Raw genomic sequence first — 20,131 nt, forward strand, 5'->3', positions numbered from 1 at the left:
TATGTCAGAAGTTTTAGGCCAACGGGATTATGAGTGTGCATACGAGCTTACTGAGAATTTTGAGCTCATGCACAAGGGTCAAGGATCCAAGCAGGTCAACAGTAAGAAGTTCTAGGATTCCACGCCAAGTGATGGTGGGAATGGGCAGTAGAATAAGAGATAGATGGCGAAGGACAACAACAGCTATGGGGGGTACTTGGATAAAGCAACACGAGCACTCTATGCCAAGGAGAACCGTTGCTTCCATTGTCATGTGCCGAGCTATATTAAGGAAGATTGCCCGCATTAACACAAGCTTCTTACAGCAGGAGCCGCATCAAGTGGTTCAGCAATAGCCTCAAAAACCTCAGTAGTCATCGAGGAGCCTGATCACTAGTAGACTACAGGGACAACCTCTGTAGTCATCCAGGAGCCTGAAGCTCAGCAGAAGGGGGAGCCTCGTCAGTTTTAGGTTTGTGGACAGGCTGGTGGCCGGAAGGTCCTTATCCTGGCAGATTCAGGTAGTTCCGAGGACATCATCTCCATCAAAGCAGCTCAGAAGGATCAGTTGCCTCTTACACCAACGGAACCAATGACCTTGAATGGTGCATTTCGAGGGCAGCAGTTAGAGAGCAACATGCAGGTAGCTTCAGCTACTCTAACGAGCTCAAGAATGGTGCATTTCCAGGGCAGCAGGTAGAGAGCAACATGCAAGTAGCTTCAGCCACTCTAAAGATCTTAGGGTGGGTACACTGTCGGCTAACTTAGGGTCGCACCTACTCAGGCAGTAGACGTCATCTTGGGAGCACGATGGTGGCACCAGTTCGAAGTCCGACCAGATTATCAGCACCGAGGCTTGAATGTCAAAATCCCAGGCCATGGGTCCAAGCTCATCTGTTTGGATTAAGGGTGTTCTGCCTCGACCTTTGATATCAGTTATTCAAGGGTTTCGAGACCCGCGTCAGCAAGACACAGTATTACAGCAGGATACAGTATTACAGTAGGCAACAGGGTTATACCAAGACCAGGATGCCTCTCTCAAACGCAGTCTTCCTCCGTCCCTATCACCTATATGCACTGAGGAAGGCCGCATGGAGCATCATCTTGGAGCATTAACCCACAGCACATATCCTTAGCACAAGATCTAGGAATTCAGTACATGAAGATTAGGATTCACGAGCTTAGCAACCATTTCCGTTTCATGAACTAGGTATCCAGATCAGGAGTTATCAGCCAGGTATACCATAGCCATTTACCTCCATCAGCACGACGGCAGGCCAGTTTCATATACTGGTTCGAGTTTTAGTAGAAGGGGATGTCACGGGCATCCTTAGCCCGTGGCATGTTGGGCTGCCATGTGGGCTGTCCAGTCAGCAAGCAACCACATCAGCAGCCACGTGGATTGCCACGCAAGCAGCAGCCAGCACAGAGCAGGCGATATCTCAGCAAGAGCACCACGTCAGCAACAGACAGGCAGTGCCACATCAGCAACCATGTGGCAGCTGGCATAGGTTGGCCTGCGGTTTGCCAGGTCGGTGGGCAGGAGGAAGGTGGTCAGTCCACTTCTAGGCCCAAGGGGGCCTATAAAAGGCAGCCCCCTTGGCCTTCATTCAGCATCCCACGGTTGGGCACTTCAGCCCTCAGCATAGCAGCAGCAAGGCCTCCCCGCAGCAGACCAGCAGGGTAGCCTCAGTCTCTACATGTATCTAGTGAGGATTCACCTCCTCCAGGTAGTCTAGCTCTGTCCAGTTTTTCAGTGAGGGTTTCAGCCCCTCCATACAGTTGTATTCAGCCCATCGGGCATTCATACCTTTCAGTTATATATTCCTCTTCGGAGGCCCACTATATTATCTCCCTCTGATTCTCACTCACATCGATCACTTGTGTATTGAGTGCATCATCTATCAGTTTCAGTTAGTGTAGAGCATCAGTCAGTCTATCTCCCGCTACACTCGGGTGGTGATGTGTTGTCTGCATATCATCCACTGTGAAGGTGTGGTACCGAGGGATGAAAAAGTCCAAAAATGAGTTCCGAGGTGAATTGGGCTTTGCTCCATTAGGGCTTGAGTTGTGTCCAAGGAGCTAAGCTGGAGTAGGAAAACACCCTCCATAGATGGCGAAGTCTTGGATTTGGTCACCTTTGAGGGATAAACTCGGTCAACTCAATCTCAGGCCTATCGTTGCGTGGGGTAAGGCCAACACCACTGCTTTATCCTAAAGGGAGAGTAGCTTTTTGCACGTGTTATTTGTCCTCTAGTGAAAGGGAGATCTGGTGGCTGAGGGTGCTTCCATGGCTTCATAAAACCAGACGGAATTCTACTCTCCAAAGCTCTCCCTCACTCCCTCTCTCTGAAGATACACTAGGGCCCAGGACAAATTGTCGGGCTGGACCCCCCCGAAGGTCTTTATTAATTGCAGAAATTCTGTTACAGAAGTTCAGCATAGAGCTGTCTCGTAAGTCTCTCCCTTTTTCAAAACGTGAAAAATCCACTTTTACAAGAGCTTCAAGCTCCATTCAAATTGGCAACATGCCACTTGTCTAAAATCTAGACTAAATCCTATTACAAGCCACTAAGGGCTATTCTGGAGTCTTCAAAGCTCTCGGTCACACGAACCGCCTACTAAATGCTTGTCAGGCTCCATTTCGCTTAGGAAAAATAATCCTTGCTAGTACCTGCAACAATTAATTAAAGCGCACCACCATGGTACCCATTAATTGTTAGCGCTTTGCATGCAAATAACACACTGTGGACTAATCCTAGTCACGGTGGGCGTCCCCACTGAACACGTGCACATTTAAACAAATATATATATACAAATAAATATATATTTTTTCTCTGGTTGACCGGAGTCAACACTCTTGATTATAATTAAAGAGCTTTGACCAAAGGTCAAGGCGCCTTAATTATAGCCAGGTCTCTCCAACCGAAGTTGGCACATCTTGGTTAACCCGGGGTTAACCCTCTTGGCGCATGCCAAGTCTTGTTGACCGAAGTCAACACTCTCTGACCGCAGTCAGGTTTACTTGACTGGAGTCAAGTATCTTTGACCGTAGTCAATCCTTTGACCATTAAAATAACTCTTTGACCGTAATTAACACATATAAAACTCTTTAATTATGATCAAATAAATGGTCAACTATACTTTGACTTAGGATATTTACATTGTGGTGACATCCCCTCGGCTTCTATTCAGTTGACCTCAACTGAAAAGCTTCTTTGTAAACATCCAAAAGCTGTGGATGATCGGATAACATGTCTTCGTCCATCCACTTGGCATCTAATGCCGTATAATTCTTGAATTTTACAAGATACCTGTAAAATTCCTTCCCCTGAGGGCCTTTACGTACAATATGGTACACAATTTGCTCTGGCTGAAGGACTTCCTCCAGCTCATCCACTTCTGGTGGATCTTCTGATACTGGTTCTGTAGGCTCTGGTCCCTGAAATTTCTTTAGAAGACTCACATGGAATGCATTGTGAATCCTCCAATGCTCTGGCAATGCTAATCTGTATGCAACCTCATTTATTCTTTCTGTAACCCTAAAAGGGCCATAATATCTGGGAGATAACTTTGCATACACTTTCTGTTTGCCTTTAAACTTGCGGAGCCTAGCTTTTTCAAACCTCAAAAGTACCCAGTCCCCTTCCTTGAGATCTAGTACAACCGGTCTTGAGGGGAATAAAACAACTATGGCTTCATAAAACCGAGCTTGAGGGGAATAAAACAACTATGGCTTCACGTCAACGACGGAATTCAAACTGTCCACAGCTCATACCCTTCTCCAAAGCTCTCTCTCTCTCCAACCGTGAAAAGAAATCTTTTTTTTACAAGGGCTTCAAACCCCATTCAAATTGGCAACATGCCACTTGTCTACAATCTAGACTAACTCTTATTACAAGCCACTTAGGGCCATTCTGGAGTCTTCAAAGCTCTCGGTCACACGAACCGCTTCCTAGGTGCTTGTCAGGCTCCCATTTCGCTTAGGAAAAATAATCCTTCTAGTACCTGCAACAATTAATTAAAGCGCACCACCATGGTACCCATTAATTGTTAGCGCTTTGCATGCAAAATAACACACTGTGGACTAATCCTAGTCACGGTGGGCGTCCCCACTGAACACATGTGCACATCTAAACAAATATATATATATATATATATATTCTCTGGTTGACCGAGGTCAACACTCTTGATTATAATTAAAGAGCTTCGACCAAAGGTCAAGGCGCCTTAATTATAGCCAAGTCTCTCCAACCGGAGTTGGCACATCTTGGTTAACTGGGGTTAACCCTCTTGGCGCAGGCCAAGTCTTGTTGACCGAAGTCAACATTCTCTGACCGTAGTCAGGTTTACTTGACTGGAGTCAAGTATCTTTGACCGTAGTCAATCCTTTGACCATTAAAATGACTCTTCGACCGTAATTAACACATATAACATTCTTTAATTAAGATCAAATAAATGGTCAACTGTACTTTGACTTAGGATATTTACATTGTGGTGACATCCCCTCGGCTTCTATTCAGTTGACCTCAACTGAAAAGCTTCCTTGTAAACATCCAAAAGCTGTGGATGATCGGATAACATGTCTTCGTCCATCCACTTGGCATCTAATGCCGTATAATTCTTGAATTTTACAAGATACCTGTAAAATTCCTTACCCTGAGGGCCTTTACGTACAGTATGGTACACAATTTGCTCTGGCTGAAGGACTTCCTCCAGCTCATCCACTTCTGGTGGATCCTCTGATACTGGTTCTGTAGGCTCTGGTCCTTGAAATTTCTTGAGAAGACTCACATGAAATGCATTGTGAATCCTCCAATGCTCTGGCAATGCTAATCTGTATGCAACCTCATTTATTCTTTCTGTAACCCTGAAAGGGCCATAGTATCTGGGAGATAACTTTGCATACACTTTCTGTTTGCCTTTAAACTTGCGGAGCCTAGCTTTTTCAAACTTTAAAAGTATCCAGTCCCCTTCCTTGAGATCTAGCTGTCCCCTATGTTTATCTGCAGCCCTTTTATGTTTCTCTTGAGACCTTTCAATTGCTGTCCGGACTTGGCTGTAAGCTGTCTGGAGGTCTCTTACAAACTGATCAGCTGCAAATATTTCATCTTTAGTCCTTAATATAGGTGGCAAAATCACCCTTCCATATATGACTTCAAAAGGGGCTTTCCCTGTAGAGCTATGTACTGTATTATTGTAAGCAAACTCTACTAAGGGTAGGTACTTTTCCCAGTCTGAACTCTGGTCACCCACGTAGCATTTCAGCATATTTAAAATGGTAGAATTTGCTACTTCACTTTGACCATCTGTCTGGGGATGGAAAGAAGAAGAAAAATTCAGATTCGTCCCCATGTTATCAAATAAAGCTCTCCAGAATAGACTGGTCATTCTGGGGTCTCGATCACTAACAATGGACTTAGGCATACCATGATGTTTAAAGATCTGTGCCATGAACAGCTTAGCCATATGATCTACCTTTATGGTTTTGCGAACCGGAATGAAATGAGCTTGCTTGCTGAATCTATCAATGATAGTCCAGATCCCATCATTCCCTGACTTTGATCTCGGCAAATCAAAAATAAAGTCCATTGTAATATTTTCCCATGGTGCCTGAGGCACGGGAAGAGGCATAAGTAGGCCAGGTGCCTTCTGTCTATCATACTTGATTTTCTGACACGTAAGGCATTCAGTAACAAACTGATGTATATCTTTCCGCATTCCTGGCCAAAAGAAATACCTCTCTAGTGCTAGAGTTGTTGCTGTAATTCCTCTGTGTCCAGCATAGGGAGGTGCATGGCATTCCTCCAAAATCTTTTTCCTCATCTCCTGGGTGATGCATAGGCAATCATCTTTCATTAAATACCCATCTTTCAGGGAATAGTGACTGGTGGATTGCCCTTCTTGCATCTGCTGTAAAATTTCACCAAAATCAGAATCATGAGCATATTGTTCCCTCATGTCTTCCAGGTCCTGATGATAAGCAATAGTTACATTATTGACCTGGGGTCTTCGGGACAAGGCATCTGCCACTCTGTTCCGAATTCCTGGAGTATGGACAATCTGAAAATGGTACATTGACAGCATGTTTGCCCATTTCATATGCTTCTCTGAAAGCTTGGTCTGAGTTAAAAAGTATTTCAGACTTTGGTGATCTGTTTTGACAGTAAAATCTGCACCCAAAAGATAGTGTTTCCATGTATGGATAGCATGAATTACAGCCAATAACTCTTTCTCATAGATTCCTAAATATCTTTCCGCATCCCGAAGTCGTCTGCTTTCATAGGCTACTACATGACCATTCTGATGCAATGCAGCCCCAACACATTCTCCACAAGCATCACAATCCACATCAAAAGACTGATACAGATCGGGAACTACCAGAATAGGCTCTGTAGTCAACTTTTCCTTGAGTGTATTGAATGCTTTCTTCTGTGATAATCCCCATGTGAAAGCTGCATTTTTCTTAGTGAGGTCATGTAACGGAGCTGCGATATCAGCAAAATGTCTGATAAATCTTCTGTAGTAAGAACACAAGCCTAAAAAGCTTCGAACTTCATGCACAGTTTTCAGCTCTGGCCATTCTTGAATGGCACGGATCTTCGCTGGATCCATTTGTATCCCATTCTTGGATATTATATGCCCCAGATAATGGATTTCTTCCAAGAAGAACTCACTTTTCTTGCTGTTTGCATAGAGCTGATGATTTCTCAGCTCTTGAAACACTATAGCAAGATGTTCTCTGTGGTCTTCCTCTGTCTTAGAGAAAACTAAGATATCATCAAAGAAAGTACCAGTAAAATGCCTGTACTTCCGGAAGATGCGATCCATCATTCTGTTAAATGTGGCTGGAGCATTTGTCAATCCAAAAGGCATCACTAAGTATTCATACAACCCGAATGTTGTGCGGAATGCTGTCTTATGCACATCCTGAGGCTGTATCCTCACTTGGTGGTAGCCACTCTTCAAGTCTATCCTGCTGAAAACTGAAGCTCCATTTAACTGATCCAATACATCATCAATACGCGGAATAGGGAATCTATTCTTGATGGTCATTTTATTCAGTGCGCGATAATCAACGCACATACGGAATGAACCATCTTTCTTCTGTACTAACAGTACAGGGGAACAAAAAGGAGACGAGCTGGGCTGAATCAAGCCTTTGGACAACAAGTCCTGTACTTGAGCCATAATCTCCTCTCTCTGAGTCGCACTGACTCTATAAGGGGGTCTGTTTGGTGGCTCACTACCAGGCATTAACTCTATCTGATGATCTTCTGGTCTCTCTGGGGGTAACTCCCCTGGCAAAACATCAGAAAAGCAATCTTTAAAGTTTACCAAAAACTGAAACTTATCTTTGTCTGCATCATTCATTTCAGCATGCATATCAGTCTCTTTTTCTTTTACAAAAACCATGTACGCAGAAATTGCAGACTTTATTGCTTTACCGCATGAAACATCAGATACAATGGGGATAGTGTCCCCTTTATTCCTGGCAATTACACGCTGATTTTTCCCCCTATGTACAAATTCCAGCACTCTTTCAGGAAGAGTCAACTTCACTGCCTTGCGGTGAAACCAAGGCATCCCCAAAACTACATCATAATGTTTCAGTGGAGAAATGAAGAAGTCTTCCTGATCCACATAACTTTGAACATGTAGACGGAGTTTCCCTATCAAGGGAGTAACTGGCACAGGATTCCCACAAAACATTTGATCGGCATCCAAAGCCCTGCCTAACTCTTCCGTCTTTATTCCCAGCCTCAGGGCTAGATCCTCTGATATGAAATTATCAGTAGCCCCTGGATCAAATAAAATTAGCGCTTGCTGGTCTCTAACTTTGCCCCATGATAGCAGCAATTCTCGTTCTTCTGGGTTCAAAGCATGACCCAGTATATCAGGAATACCCCCCGCCATTGGCTTTTGCGGTCCTCGTGGCTTCTCTGCCTCTTTTCCCTTCGATGATGAAGGCTTTTCTGGGCACTGGGCAGCCACATGCCCCTCTTTACCGCACCTGAAGCATTTCCCATCTCTACGGAATTCCGCTATCTGTTCAGGGGTAAAAATAGATTTGTCTTTATAGGTCTTTGAGAACTGAGTACCCCTCGGCTTCTGAGGCTGAAACCCTTTCTTTTCAGCCTTAGGGGACTCTTTCTTTTCTGATTTTATGAAATCAGATTTCTTTTTATCAGCACGTCCTGCATGCAAGGATGGCACTGTAGATGGATCTTGTAGCGGTACAAGACTCGCTACTGAGGCTGAATGCATAAGATCTTGAATATTCTTTGCCCCCAAAGCATTCACTACTGCCTGAATTCTTGGAGTGAGACCTGCTCTGTACTTCCTCATCTGGGTACCTTTGGAGATCTTTTTGAACGGTGCAACCTGCAAATAAGCATCCCAGAACTTTTGGTTGTACCCATCCACTGTATCTCCTGCATCCATGTGCAAGCTGTCCCAGTCTTGAAGAACATGGTCTCTGAACTGTTTAGGCATGAACTGCTGGTAGAAGGCTTTCTTGAAGCCCTTCCACTTTCTTGGGGCTGACCCATCTGTAGTCAGTGCACTCCACCATGCACTAGCCGTTGCTGTTAAGTGTAAGCTGACCATTCTTAATTTGGAGGATTCTGAAAATTTCTCTGTACCAAATGCAGCATCAAACTGTCTGATAAACTGCAATGCTTTGTCTGTATGACCATACTGTCCATTGTAGGTCATAAACTTGACAGATTTTCCTCCCTCTTTAAATTCCCTGGTCGCTTTGGAAGACTTTCTCTTCCCAGACTTCTCGTGTTTCCTTCTTTTCCTGGATGGTTTATCTGATAAGGAAGAAGAAGACACAGAAGTCGAACTCGAGGTAGACGGTGATGGACTAGGAGATCGGTGACGATGCCTCGATCTCTTTTTACTATGGGACCGTCTCCTATGAGATCTATGAGATCTCTCTCTCTCAGACTGTACACGGGAGTGTGCCTCTGGCATTGGCACGTCATATACTGGATTAGGCATAGCCTCTGCTGGAAACAAATGCTGAGCCCTGGGATCCCTTTTAAAATTTTCCAGCTCTTGTATACGAGTGCGTACCATTTGTTCAAATTCCTGTTGAGTTTGTGGCACATTCCTCTGTCTTGGATGCACATCCCTATCTTGAGAATCCCACTGGATAGGTGATTGATCCATATTCTGAGATCTGCAGATTTTCTCACACAGTGCAAGTAACTAAGGCACACTACCTTTGCTTTTCCAACAGAAAAGGGTACCTCAACAAGAGGTGTTTTGCATTCACAATCTATTGCAGTACTGGCTGTCAGTTCAAGGCATGTACCCACACAGTTGCCAAAGCATCATCAACTATGTTGCCCTTTTCTGGCTGCTGCAGATGGCTTCAAAAGGCATCTTTTTTTTTTCCCTCTTTTTACTGTTCAAAGGCATGCATTCTCCTTTTTCTGCAAATCTCTGTTTTCTCTGCTTTTCTCTGGTTTTCTGCTACTTTTCTGACAGTAAAAGTCTGACAGGCAGGTGAAAATTAATAACCAAAACTGTCTCTGCAACTGTCTCTCTTTTTTTTTTTTTTTTTTTTTTTGAAAACAGTAACCAGATAAGTAACTACTGGTTACTCTAACCGACTGTCTGGTTCTGGTCTGGTTAGTCTGCAACTAGACTAACTGGACTGGTTACACCAACCAAACTGGTCTGGTTAGGCCAGCTTAACTGAACCAAAGTTGAACTAACTGGATACTGGTTCAACTAACCAGAGTTAACTGACTGCGGTTGACTTAACCAGGGTTTCACTAACCACGGGTCTGCCAGCCTGGCTGCCACGTGTCAGAGTGCCACGTCATCAGCATCTGAGCTGTCTGCCACCTGTACTGCGCCACGTCAGCGCCACGTGTCCTGTGCCACGTGTCACTGCCACGTCATCTGGTGCACTGTGTACCTGCTGGCTGCCACGTCAGCATCGCGTCAGCGCCACGTGTCAGATCTGCCACGTCATCTTTCTGCAACTTTAGGAAACGGGATCTCCTTGACGGGCGACGGCGAGGTCGGCGTACAGCGTTGACGACTCGCGTAAATATGACTATGGCTCGGAACTTTGACGAGGGCTGCTCAACGGAATAGATTGCGAAACTGCAATTCAGCGCAGGCGCCTATCAAGCATAGCCTTGAGTATCGATCGACGATGCAAAACCTTCACGCAGTATGCAATTGTGACACAAGAAGTCAAGTATCGCCTCGCACGTTCACGCGATACCCAGGCAAACTACGTCACTCATTGCGTTCGTCGATGATGACCTTCGCTTCAGGCTTACTTTCCGTCAGATGTTCTAGGCCAAAGACTGCACTCTTCAGTCCTGGATCGTCACTTTCTAGGAAGAAAATGAAATCGTACGCTCTGATACCAATACAACCGGTCTTGAGGGGAATAAAACAACTATGGCTTCATAAAACCGAGCTTGAGGGGAATAAAACAACTATGGCTTCACGTCAACGACGGAACTCAAACTGTCCACAGCTCATACCCTTCTCCAAAGCTCTCTCTCTCTCCAACCGTGAAAAGAAATCTTTTTTTTACAAGGGCTTCAAACCCCATTCAAATTGGCAACATGCCACTTGTCTACAATCTAGACTAACTCTTATTACAAGCCACTTAGGGCCATTCTGGAGTCTTCAAAGCTCTCGGTCACACGAACCGCTTCCTAGGTGCTTGTCAGGCTCCCATTTCGCTTAGGAAAAATAATCCTTCTAGTACTTGCAACAATTAATTAAAGCGCACCACCATGGTACCCATTAATTGTTAGCGCTTTGCATGCAAAATAACACACTGTGGACTAATCCTAGTCACGGTGGGCGTCCCCACTGAACACATGTGCACATCTAAACAAATATATATATATATATATATATATATATATTTTCTCTGGTTGACCGAGGTCAACACTCTTGATTATAATTAAAGAGCTTCGACCAAAGGTCAAGGCGCCTTAATTATAGCCAAGTCTCTCCAACCGGAGTTGGCACATCTTGGTTAACCGGGGTTAACCCTCTTGGCGCAGGCCAAGTCTTGTTGACCGAAGTCAACATTCTCTGACCGTAGTCAGGTTTACTTGACTGGAGTCAAGTATCTTTGACCGTAGTCAATCCTTTGACCATTAAAATGACTCTTCGACCGTAATTAACACATATAACATTCTTTAATTAAGATCAAATAAATGGTCAACTGTACTTTGACTTAGGATATTTACATTGTGGTGACATCTAGCTGTCTCCTATGTTTATCTGCAGCTCTTTTATGTTTCTCTTGAGACCTTTCAATTGCTGTCCGAACTTGGCTATAAGCTGTCTGGAGGTCTCTCACAAACTGATCAGTTGCAAATATTTCATCTTTGGTCCTTAATATAGGTGGCAAAATCACTTTCCCATATATGATTTCAAAAGGGGCTTTCCCTGTAGAGCTATGTACTGTATTATTGTAAGCAAACTCTACTAATGGTAGGTACTTTTCCCAGTCTGAACTTTGGTCACCCACGTAGCATTTCAGCATATCCAAAATGGTAGAATTTGCTACTTCACTTTGACCATCTGTCTGGGGATGGAAAGAAGAAGAAAAATTCAAGAAAAATTCAGATTCGTCCCCATGTTATCAAATAAAGCTCTCCAGAATAGACTGGTCATTCTGGGATCTCGATCACTAACAATGGACTTAGGCATACCATGATGTTTAAAGATTTGTGCCATGAACAGCTTAGCCATATGATCTGCCTTTATGGTTTCGCGAACCGGAAGGAAATGAGCTTGCTTGCTGAATCTATCTATGATAGTCCAAATCCCATCATTCCCTGACTTTGATCTCGGCAAATCAAAAATAAAGTCCATTGTAATACTTTCCCATGGTGCCTGAGGCACGGGAAGAGGCATAAGTAGGCCAGGTGCCTTCCGTCTATCGTACTTTATTTTCTGACACGTAAGGCATTCAGTAACAAACTGATGTATATCTTTCCGCATTCCTGGCCAAAAGAAATACCTCTCTAGGGCTAGAGTTGTTGCTGTAATTCCTCTATGTCCAGCATAGGGAGGTGCATGGCATTCCCCCAAAATCTTTTTCCTCATCTCCTGGGTGATGCATAGGCAATCATCTTTCATTAAATACCCATCCTTCAGGGAATAGTGACTGGTGGATTGCCCTTCTTGCATCTGCTGTAAAATTTCACCAAAATCAGAATCATGAGCATATTGTTCCCTCATGCCTTCCAGGTCCTGATGATAAGCAATAGTTACATTATTGACTTGGGGTCTTCGGGACAAGGCATCTGCCACTCTGTTCCGAATTCCTGGAGTATGGACAATCTGAAAATGATACATTGACAGCATGTTTGCCCATTTCATATGCTTCTCTGAAAGCTTGGTCTGAGTCAAAAAGTATTTCAGACTTTGGTGATCTGTTTTGACAGTAAAATCTGCACCCAAAAGATAATGTTTCCATGTATGGATGGCATGAATTACAGCCAATAACTCTTTCTCATAGATTCCTAAATATCTTTCCGCATCCCGAAGTCGTCTGCTTTCATAGGCTACTACATGACCATTCTGATGCAATGCAGCACCAACACATTCTCCACAAGCATCGCAATCCACATCAAAAGACTGATACAGATCCGGAACTACCAGAATAGGCTCTGTAGTCAATTTTTCCTTGAGTGTATTGAATGCTTTCTTCTGTGATAATCCCCATGTGAAGGCTGCATTTTTCTTAGTGAGGTCATGTAATGGAGCGGCGATATCAGCAAAATGTCTGATAAACCTTCTGTAGTAAGAACACAAGCCCAAAAAGCTTCGAACTTCATGCACAGTTTTCAGCTCTGGCCATTCTTGAATGGCACGGATCTTCGCTGGATCCATTTGTATCCCATTCTTGGATATTATATGCCCCAGATAGTGGATTTCTTCCAGGAAGAATTCACTTTTCTTGCTGTTGGCATAGAGCTGATGATTTCTCAGCTCTTGAAACACTATAGCAAGATGTTCTCTGTGGTCCTCCTCTGTCTTAGAAAAAACTAAGATATCATCAAAGAAAGTACCCGTAAAATGCCTGTACTTCCGGAAGATGCGATCCATCATTCTATTGAATGTGGCTGGAGCATTTGTCAACCCAAAAGGCATCACTAAGTATTCATACAACCCGAATGTTGTGCGGAATGCTGTCTTATGCACATCCTGAGGCTGTATCCTTACTTGGTGGTAGCCACTCTTTAAGTCTATCCTGCTGAAAACTGAAGCTCCATTTAATTGATCCAGGACATCATCAATACGCGGAATAGGGAATCTATTCTTGATGGTCATTTTATTCAGTGCGCGATAGTCGACGCACATACGGAATGAACCATCTTTCTTCTGTACTAATAGTACAGGGGAACAAAAAGGAGACGAGCTGGGCTGAATCAACCCTTTGGACAGCAAGTCCTGTACCTGAGCCATAATCTCCTCTCTCTGAGTCGCACTGACTCTATAAGGGGGTCTGTTTGGTGGCTCACTACCAGGCATTAACTCTATCTGATGATCTTCTGGTCTCTCGGGGGGTAACTCCCCTGGCAAAACATCAGAAAAACAATCTTTAAAGTTTACAAGAAACTGAAGCTTATCTTTGTCTGCATCATTCATTTCAGCAAGCATATCATTCTCTTTTTCTTTTACAAAAACCATGTACGCAGAAATTGCAGACTTTATTGCTTTACCGCATGAAACATCAGATACAATGGGGATAGTGTCCCCTTTATTCCTGGCAATTAAACGCTGATTTTTCCCCCTATGCACAAATTCCAGCACTCTTTCAGGAAGAGTCAACTTCACTGCCTTGCGGTGAAACCAAGGCATCCCCAAAACTACATCATAATGTTTCAGTGGAGAAATGAAGAAGTCTTCCTGATCCACATAACTCTGAACATGAAGACGGAGCTTCCCTATCAAGGGAGTAACTGGCACAGGATTCCCACAAAACATTTGATCGGCATCCAAAGCCCTGCCTAACTCTTCCGTCTTTATTCCCAGCCTCAGGGCTAGATCCTCTGATATGAAATTATCAGTAGCCCCTGGATCAAATAAAATTAGCGCTTGCTGGTCTCTAACTTTGCCCCATGATAGCAGTAATTCTCGTTCTTCTGGGTTCAAAGCATGACCCAGTATATCAGGAATACCCCCTGCCATTGGCTTTTGCGGTCCTCGTGGCTTCTCTGCCTCTTTTCCCTTCGATGTTGAAGGCTTTTCTGGGCACTGGGCAGCCACATGCCCCTCTTTACCGCACCTGAAGCATTTCCCATCTCTACGAAATTCCGCTATCTGTTCAGGGGTAAATAGAGATTTGCCCTTATAAGTCTTTGAAAACAGGCTGAAACCCTTTCTTTTCAGCCTTGGGGACTCTTTCTTTTCTGATTTTAGAAAATCAGTTTTCTTTTTACCAGCACGTCCTGCATGCAAGGATGGCACTGTAGATGGATCTTGTAGCGGCACAAGACTCGCTACTGAAGCTGAATGCATAAGATCTTGAATATTCTTTGCCCCCAAAGCATTCACTACTGCCTGAATTCTTGGAGTGAGACCTGCTCTGTACTTCCTCATCTGGGTGCCTTTGGAGATCTTTTTGAACGGTGCAACCTGCAAATAAGCATCCCAGAACTTTTGGTTGTACCCATCCACTGTATCTCCTACATCCATGTGCAAGCTGTCCCAATCTTGAAGAACATGGTCTTTAAACTGTTTAGGCATGAACTGCTGGTAGAAGGCTTTCTTGAAGCCCTTCCACTTCCTTGGGGCTGACCCATCTGTGGTCAGTGCACTCCACCATGCACTAGCCGTTGCTGTTAAGTGTAGACTGACCATTCTTAACTTGGAGGATTCTGAAAATTTCTCTGTACCGAAAGCAGCATCAAACTGTCTGATAAACTGCAATGCTTTATCTGTATGACCATACTGTCCATTGTAGGTCATAAACTTGACAGATTTTCCTCCCTCTTTAAATTCCCTGGTCGCTTTGGAAGACTTTCTCTTCCCAGACCTCTCGTGTTTCCTTCTTTTCCTGGATGGTTTATCTGATAAGGAAGAAGAAGACACAGAAGTCGAACTCGAGGTAGATGGTAATGGACTAGGAGATCGGTGATGATGCCTCGATCTCTTTTTACTATGGGACCGTCTCCTATGAGATCTATGAGATCTCTCTCTCTCAGGCTGTACACGAGAGTGTGCCTCTAGCATTGGCACGTCATATACTGGATTAGGCATAGCTTCTGCTGGAAACAAATGCTGAGCCCTGGGATCCCTTTTTAGATTTTCCAGCTCTTGTATACGAGTGCGTACCATCTGTTCAAATTCTTGTTGAGTTTGCGGCACATTTCTTTGTCTTGGATGTACATCCCTATCTTGTGAATCCCATTGGATAGGTGATTGATCCATATTCTGAGATCTGCAGATTTCTCAGACAGTGCGGGTAACTGATGCACTCTACTTTTGCTTTTTCAACAGAAAAAGTACCTCAACAAGAGGTGTTTTGCATTTACAATCTATGCCCGTATTGGCTGTCAGTTCAAGGCATATACCCACACAATTGCCAAAGCATCAACAATTTATAATGCCCTTTTCTGGCTGCTGCAGATGGCTTCAAAAGGCATCTGTTTCCCCTTCTCTGTGCACAAAGGCATGCATCTCTTTTATTTCTGCAAAACTCTGATTTTCTCTGTTTTCTGCTGATTTTCTGACAGTAAAATGATTACCAGATAGGTGGGTATTGATGGCAAAAACTGTCTCTGCAAATCTCTCTTTTTGTTTTTTAATAAAATAATAAAGGGTACTGCTGGTTACATTAACCAGATCAGTCCTGTTCTGGTCTGGTTAGATGTCTGTAACTTGGCCACTAACTGAACCAAACTGGTTAACTGCACCAGTCTAGTCTGGTTAGGCTGTCCTCTGACCAGATCCCTAACCAGGGTCAGCTAACTGCAGTTAACTTGAACAAGGTCACACTAACCGCAGGTCTGCCAGCCTGGCTGCCACGTGTCAGTGTGCCACGTCAGCTCTGAGCTGGATGCCACGTGTACTGCCACGTCATCACCCTGCATATGCTGCCACGTCAGCATCCACACGTGTCTGCCACGTCAGCTCTGTGCATGCCACATGTACACCTGTGCCACATCATCTGCCCTGCTGGTTGCCACGTAAGCCTAAGGTTAAACCTTGGTTGGCAAAATCCAAGTTCGTCGCGCACGTCCGTCAGCGTCGCACGAATACGAAATCCGGCCAAAAGTCTCCGTCTTCAGGATCTGCTCCTTCGCACCTTCTCCACGCCTGACCATATGTGGCGAAACTACATCTCTTGATAGTCTATACTTGCAACTTGACGCATAGCATCGGAAGCTCCAGGCGATGGATTAAATCTTCTGCTCACGACGAGACCTCAGAATAAAATCCCGTGACTAGTGCTTGCGTCGATTGCTTGTACTACTGAAACCAGATTCGCTCAGGCTTTCCGGTTCTCGTCAATTTTGGCGACTACCTCCTTTGCTCAGGTATACTTGCGCCTGCACGTCACACTTACCCTGTACCAATACAAGGTCACGGTGGGTCTATGCTTTCTTTCTCTCCTTGTCTCTTGGATCGTCACAGTTTAAAGAAACTGTGAAGCCATGCTCTGATACCAATACAACCAGACGGTGGGAACAGCTATGGCTTCATAAAACCAGACGAAATTCTACTCTCCAAAGCTCTCCCTCACTCCCTCTCTCTGAAGATACACTAGGGCCCAGGACAAATTGTCGGGCTGGACCCCCCCGAAGGTCTTTATTAATTGCAGAAATTCTGTTACAGAAGTTCAGCATAGAGCTGTCTCGTAAGTCTCTCCCTTTTTCAAAACGTGAAAAATCCACTTTTACAAGAGCTTCAAGCTCCATTCAAATTGGCAACATGCCACTTGTCTAAAATCTAGACTAAATCCTATTACAAGCCACTAAGGGCTATTTTGGAGTCTTCAAAGCTCTCGGTCACACGAACCGCCTCCTAAATGCTTGTCAGGCTCCATTTCGCTTAGGAAAAATAATCCTTGCTAGTACCTACAACAATTAATTAAAGCGCACCACCATGGTACCCATTAATTGTTAGCGCTTTGCATGCAAATAACACACTGTGTACTAATCCTAGTCACGGTGGGCGTCCCCACTGAACACATGTGCACATTTAAACAAATATATATATACAAATAAATATATATATTTTCTCTGGTTGACCGGAGTCAACACTCTTGTTTATAATTAAAGAGCTTTGACCAAAGGTCAAGGCGCCTTAATTATAGCCAGGTCTCTCCAACCGAAGTTGGCACATCTTGGTTAACCGGGGTTAACCCTCTTGGCGCATGCCAAGTCTTGTTGACCGAAGTCAACACTCTCTGACCGCAGTCAGGTTTACTTGACTGGAGTCAAGTATCTTTGACCGTAGTCAATCCTTTGACCATTAAAATAACTCTTTGACCGTAATTAACACATATAAAACTCTTTAATTATGATCAAATAAATGGTCAACTGTACTTTGACTTAGGATATTTACATTGTGGTGACATGAGCCCCTCTGGCCAGACCAACAGGTCCTCTTTTGGATCACCACCCTTTTGTCAGTAAAACCACCGCCTCCTAGCAAGAGAAAGAAGTGGAAAACGGAGAAAGGAAGTGGGGGCTGGAGGGAGGCCGATAATAGTTATTATTTTATTTCTTTTGTCGCCAGGTGCAGAGGTGGGGCAAAAAACTAGGCTGGTGGCAACCCTGAAAACAGGCATCAAAAGCCCTTACCTGGCTGCCAAAAAACCCTTGGAGGGGCAAGGGATGCAAGACTAGGGGCGAAGGGGGCAATAGCCCCTTGGTGAGCTTCTCAGGGGACCAATGGAGGAAGACAGGGCCAAAACAGGCTGGTGCAGGTCCAAAACCGGGCTGTGAAACAGCCCCAAGCGGGCTCGGAAAGAGGTTGACGGAAAAGGAAGGGGGGCAAACAGGAAGAAAGGGAGGTAGGAGGGGAAGAGAGGCCGTATTGTGTGTGTAGGGGGGGGGGTAGCAGGGAGAGTCAGGGCAGGCAAAAGTGATGATCCTAGGAGGGAGCTATCTTATTAGGAGGAATGAAGATTGCAAGGTGATAAAAAAGAAACATCAAAATCATTGCACAAAGTGCAGTGGAAAAAGTATGTAAAAGGAAGAGTACAACTTAGTGGAGATGTCAACAATTATATATGAAGCATGAATGAAATAGCACAATATTCCTCATGCTTGAAAACTCATGAAGCTGAGAATTATTCAAGCTAAACCAGTTTGTATCTCGATTTTCAACTGTTGATTGATGTTGTGCTCTTGGATCTACTATCTTTGGTGAATTAAGAAGCATTGGTTGACTTCTCTTGACTGGGAGTTGGAATATCTCTGGGACTTGAAGATGAAAGCGCATCCATGAATATTCTTTTGACTTTACCGAGCTAATGTCATATGGGACTACTATGAGTTGATCATATATAAGTGTACCAGCATAAAAGTAGAGTAACGATCTAGAGAATTGTTTCTTAAAGAGTGCTTGATTTAAAAAGTTGCTAAGTCTGATGTGGGGATATAAACACTGTTGATGTGTCTAGGGGACTATTATTGACTGTAGTTGCTGATTTGCTTTGTCACATTGGATCTGCGTTGAAATTGCATATCTGACAGTAGGTACCACTTGTGTTGTAATACTTGATGTGAATCATTCTGATGTAGCAAGCTTTCTAATGTTGTTTGTAGTATTCAATAAACTTTTGTAAAGCATGCTTTGCTTATCGAGAACACTAAGAGGGGGTGTTGAGGATAATGTAAATTGCACCTATCTCTAACCCTAACCCTAAGGGGTAAGTTGTATATATTCCTCATTTTCATCATTACAAGAGTAGTGCACAGTTAGCCACCTTGTGTGTGCACTCCTCTCTCTCTCTCTCTCTCTCTCACCCCATGCTCTTCAACAGGGGCTTCTTATAGGCCCTGCATGACTGGCATCATTGCTAGCCGATCATTTTCATTTATCAATAGGTTTTCTCAAAGTGCTGCTTACCTCTCCTTTTTTGCTGTGTTGGGCTACTCTTTGCTGAGGAGTCTTTTTGCTCTGTTGGGTGGTCTGGTGTTTGTGTCAGGAGTTTTTAGTGTGTTATGACATGAGGTTTATCAAATATATTGAGAGGATAAAAATGAGTAGTGTCTGATATTCTTCTTTTATTCCAGGTAGTGCCAGTAAATTACGACCCAGACTTGCAGGATGATGATGTTCTATGGACAGAGAGCCAGGACTTTGGAGAGGGGTTTAAGACTCTAAGGATGGCAAGTGATACCCTTCTTAATATGACAGTGCTTCATGGTGACAGCAAGAGGGGTAGTGTTATGCATGGCTCTTCTTTGGGACTTGACACTTGGCACAAGAAAGACAACCAGCTGTGGAAGATCTTTCCGTTGTAAGCAACCTATTCGTTGGATATACCAAAAAGATTCTGGAGGCTGCTTTGCAACATACTTGTTTTCTTGTGATGACATTTGGGGCATCATTATCGTTAAATTCAGAGGTGCAGGCAGCAGTATGAAGAGCCTACATTGGCAGTTTTTGCCAGGTAACATTATGAAGAGCTTCATAAGCGCTGAAATTTCATGTGGCAAACAGAATGACCCATTTTTGTATTGTCTCCATGGCCACCATTCTTATTAGTTAATGCTAATCTTAAATGTGCCGAGGGCTTTTATGTTAAAGATAATAATTTAATTATTAAAGCATGATGGTAACCATTAATCTTTTAACTTCCAATGACAAAACTGATTCCCTCTCTAATGATTATCTCTAAGCATCAGGTAAACTGTATGAAAGGCTTTATAAGAAACGATCTTTTGTCAACTTAATGACAGATTTTAGTATAAGTTTCAACCAATACCATTCATAAAGTTCATTATTAAATCTTGCATGTGTGTTGTGAGTTTCCATGCTTAAGAGAATCATGTAATGTTTAAAGCATGACGGCTACCAATATTAACTTGGAAAGATAAGAGTCATTGTCGTAGCATGCGCACTCAAGCGTAGGTTTGGGTTGTAGGTTTTAGAGTAATGCAAATACATGCAAGCACTTTGTGTG

At 43.8% G+C, this 20,131-nt stretch overlaps 1 protein-coding gene across 1 annotated transcript in view; it reads left to right on the top strand.

Moving 5' to 3' along the window:
* Nucleotides 1–19,852, top strand: part of LOC147898773 (uncharacterized) — a 28,294-nt gene extending 8,442 nt beyond the window's left edge. The window contains exon 4 of the mRNA XM_087379926.1: nt 19,239–19,852. Coding sequence (XP_087236052.1) covers nt 19,239–19,469 — 231 coding nt within the window. The 3' untranslated portion in view covers nt 19,470–19,852. The remainder of the gene's footprint in view (nt 1–19,238) is intronic.
* Nucleotides 19,853–20,131: the final 279 nt, after the last annotated feature.

Source organism: Dipteris shenzhenensis, chromosome 9 (assembly GCF_047967505.1).
Source record: "Dipteris shenzhenensis isolate YYH24624 ecotype China chromosome 9, Dip_SZ_1.0, whole genome shotgun sequence".
Taxonomy (NCBI): domain Eukaryota; kingdom Viridiplantae; phylum Streptophyta; class Polypodiopsida; order Gleicheniales; family Dipteridaceae; genus Dipteris; species Dipteris shenzhenensis.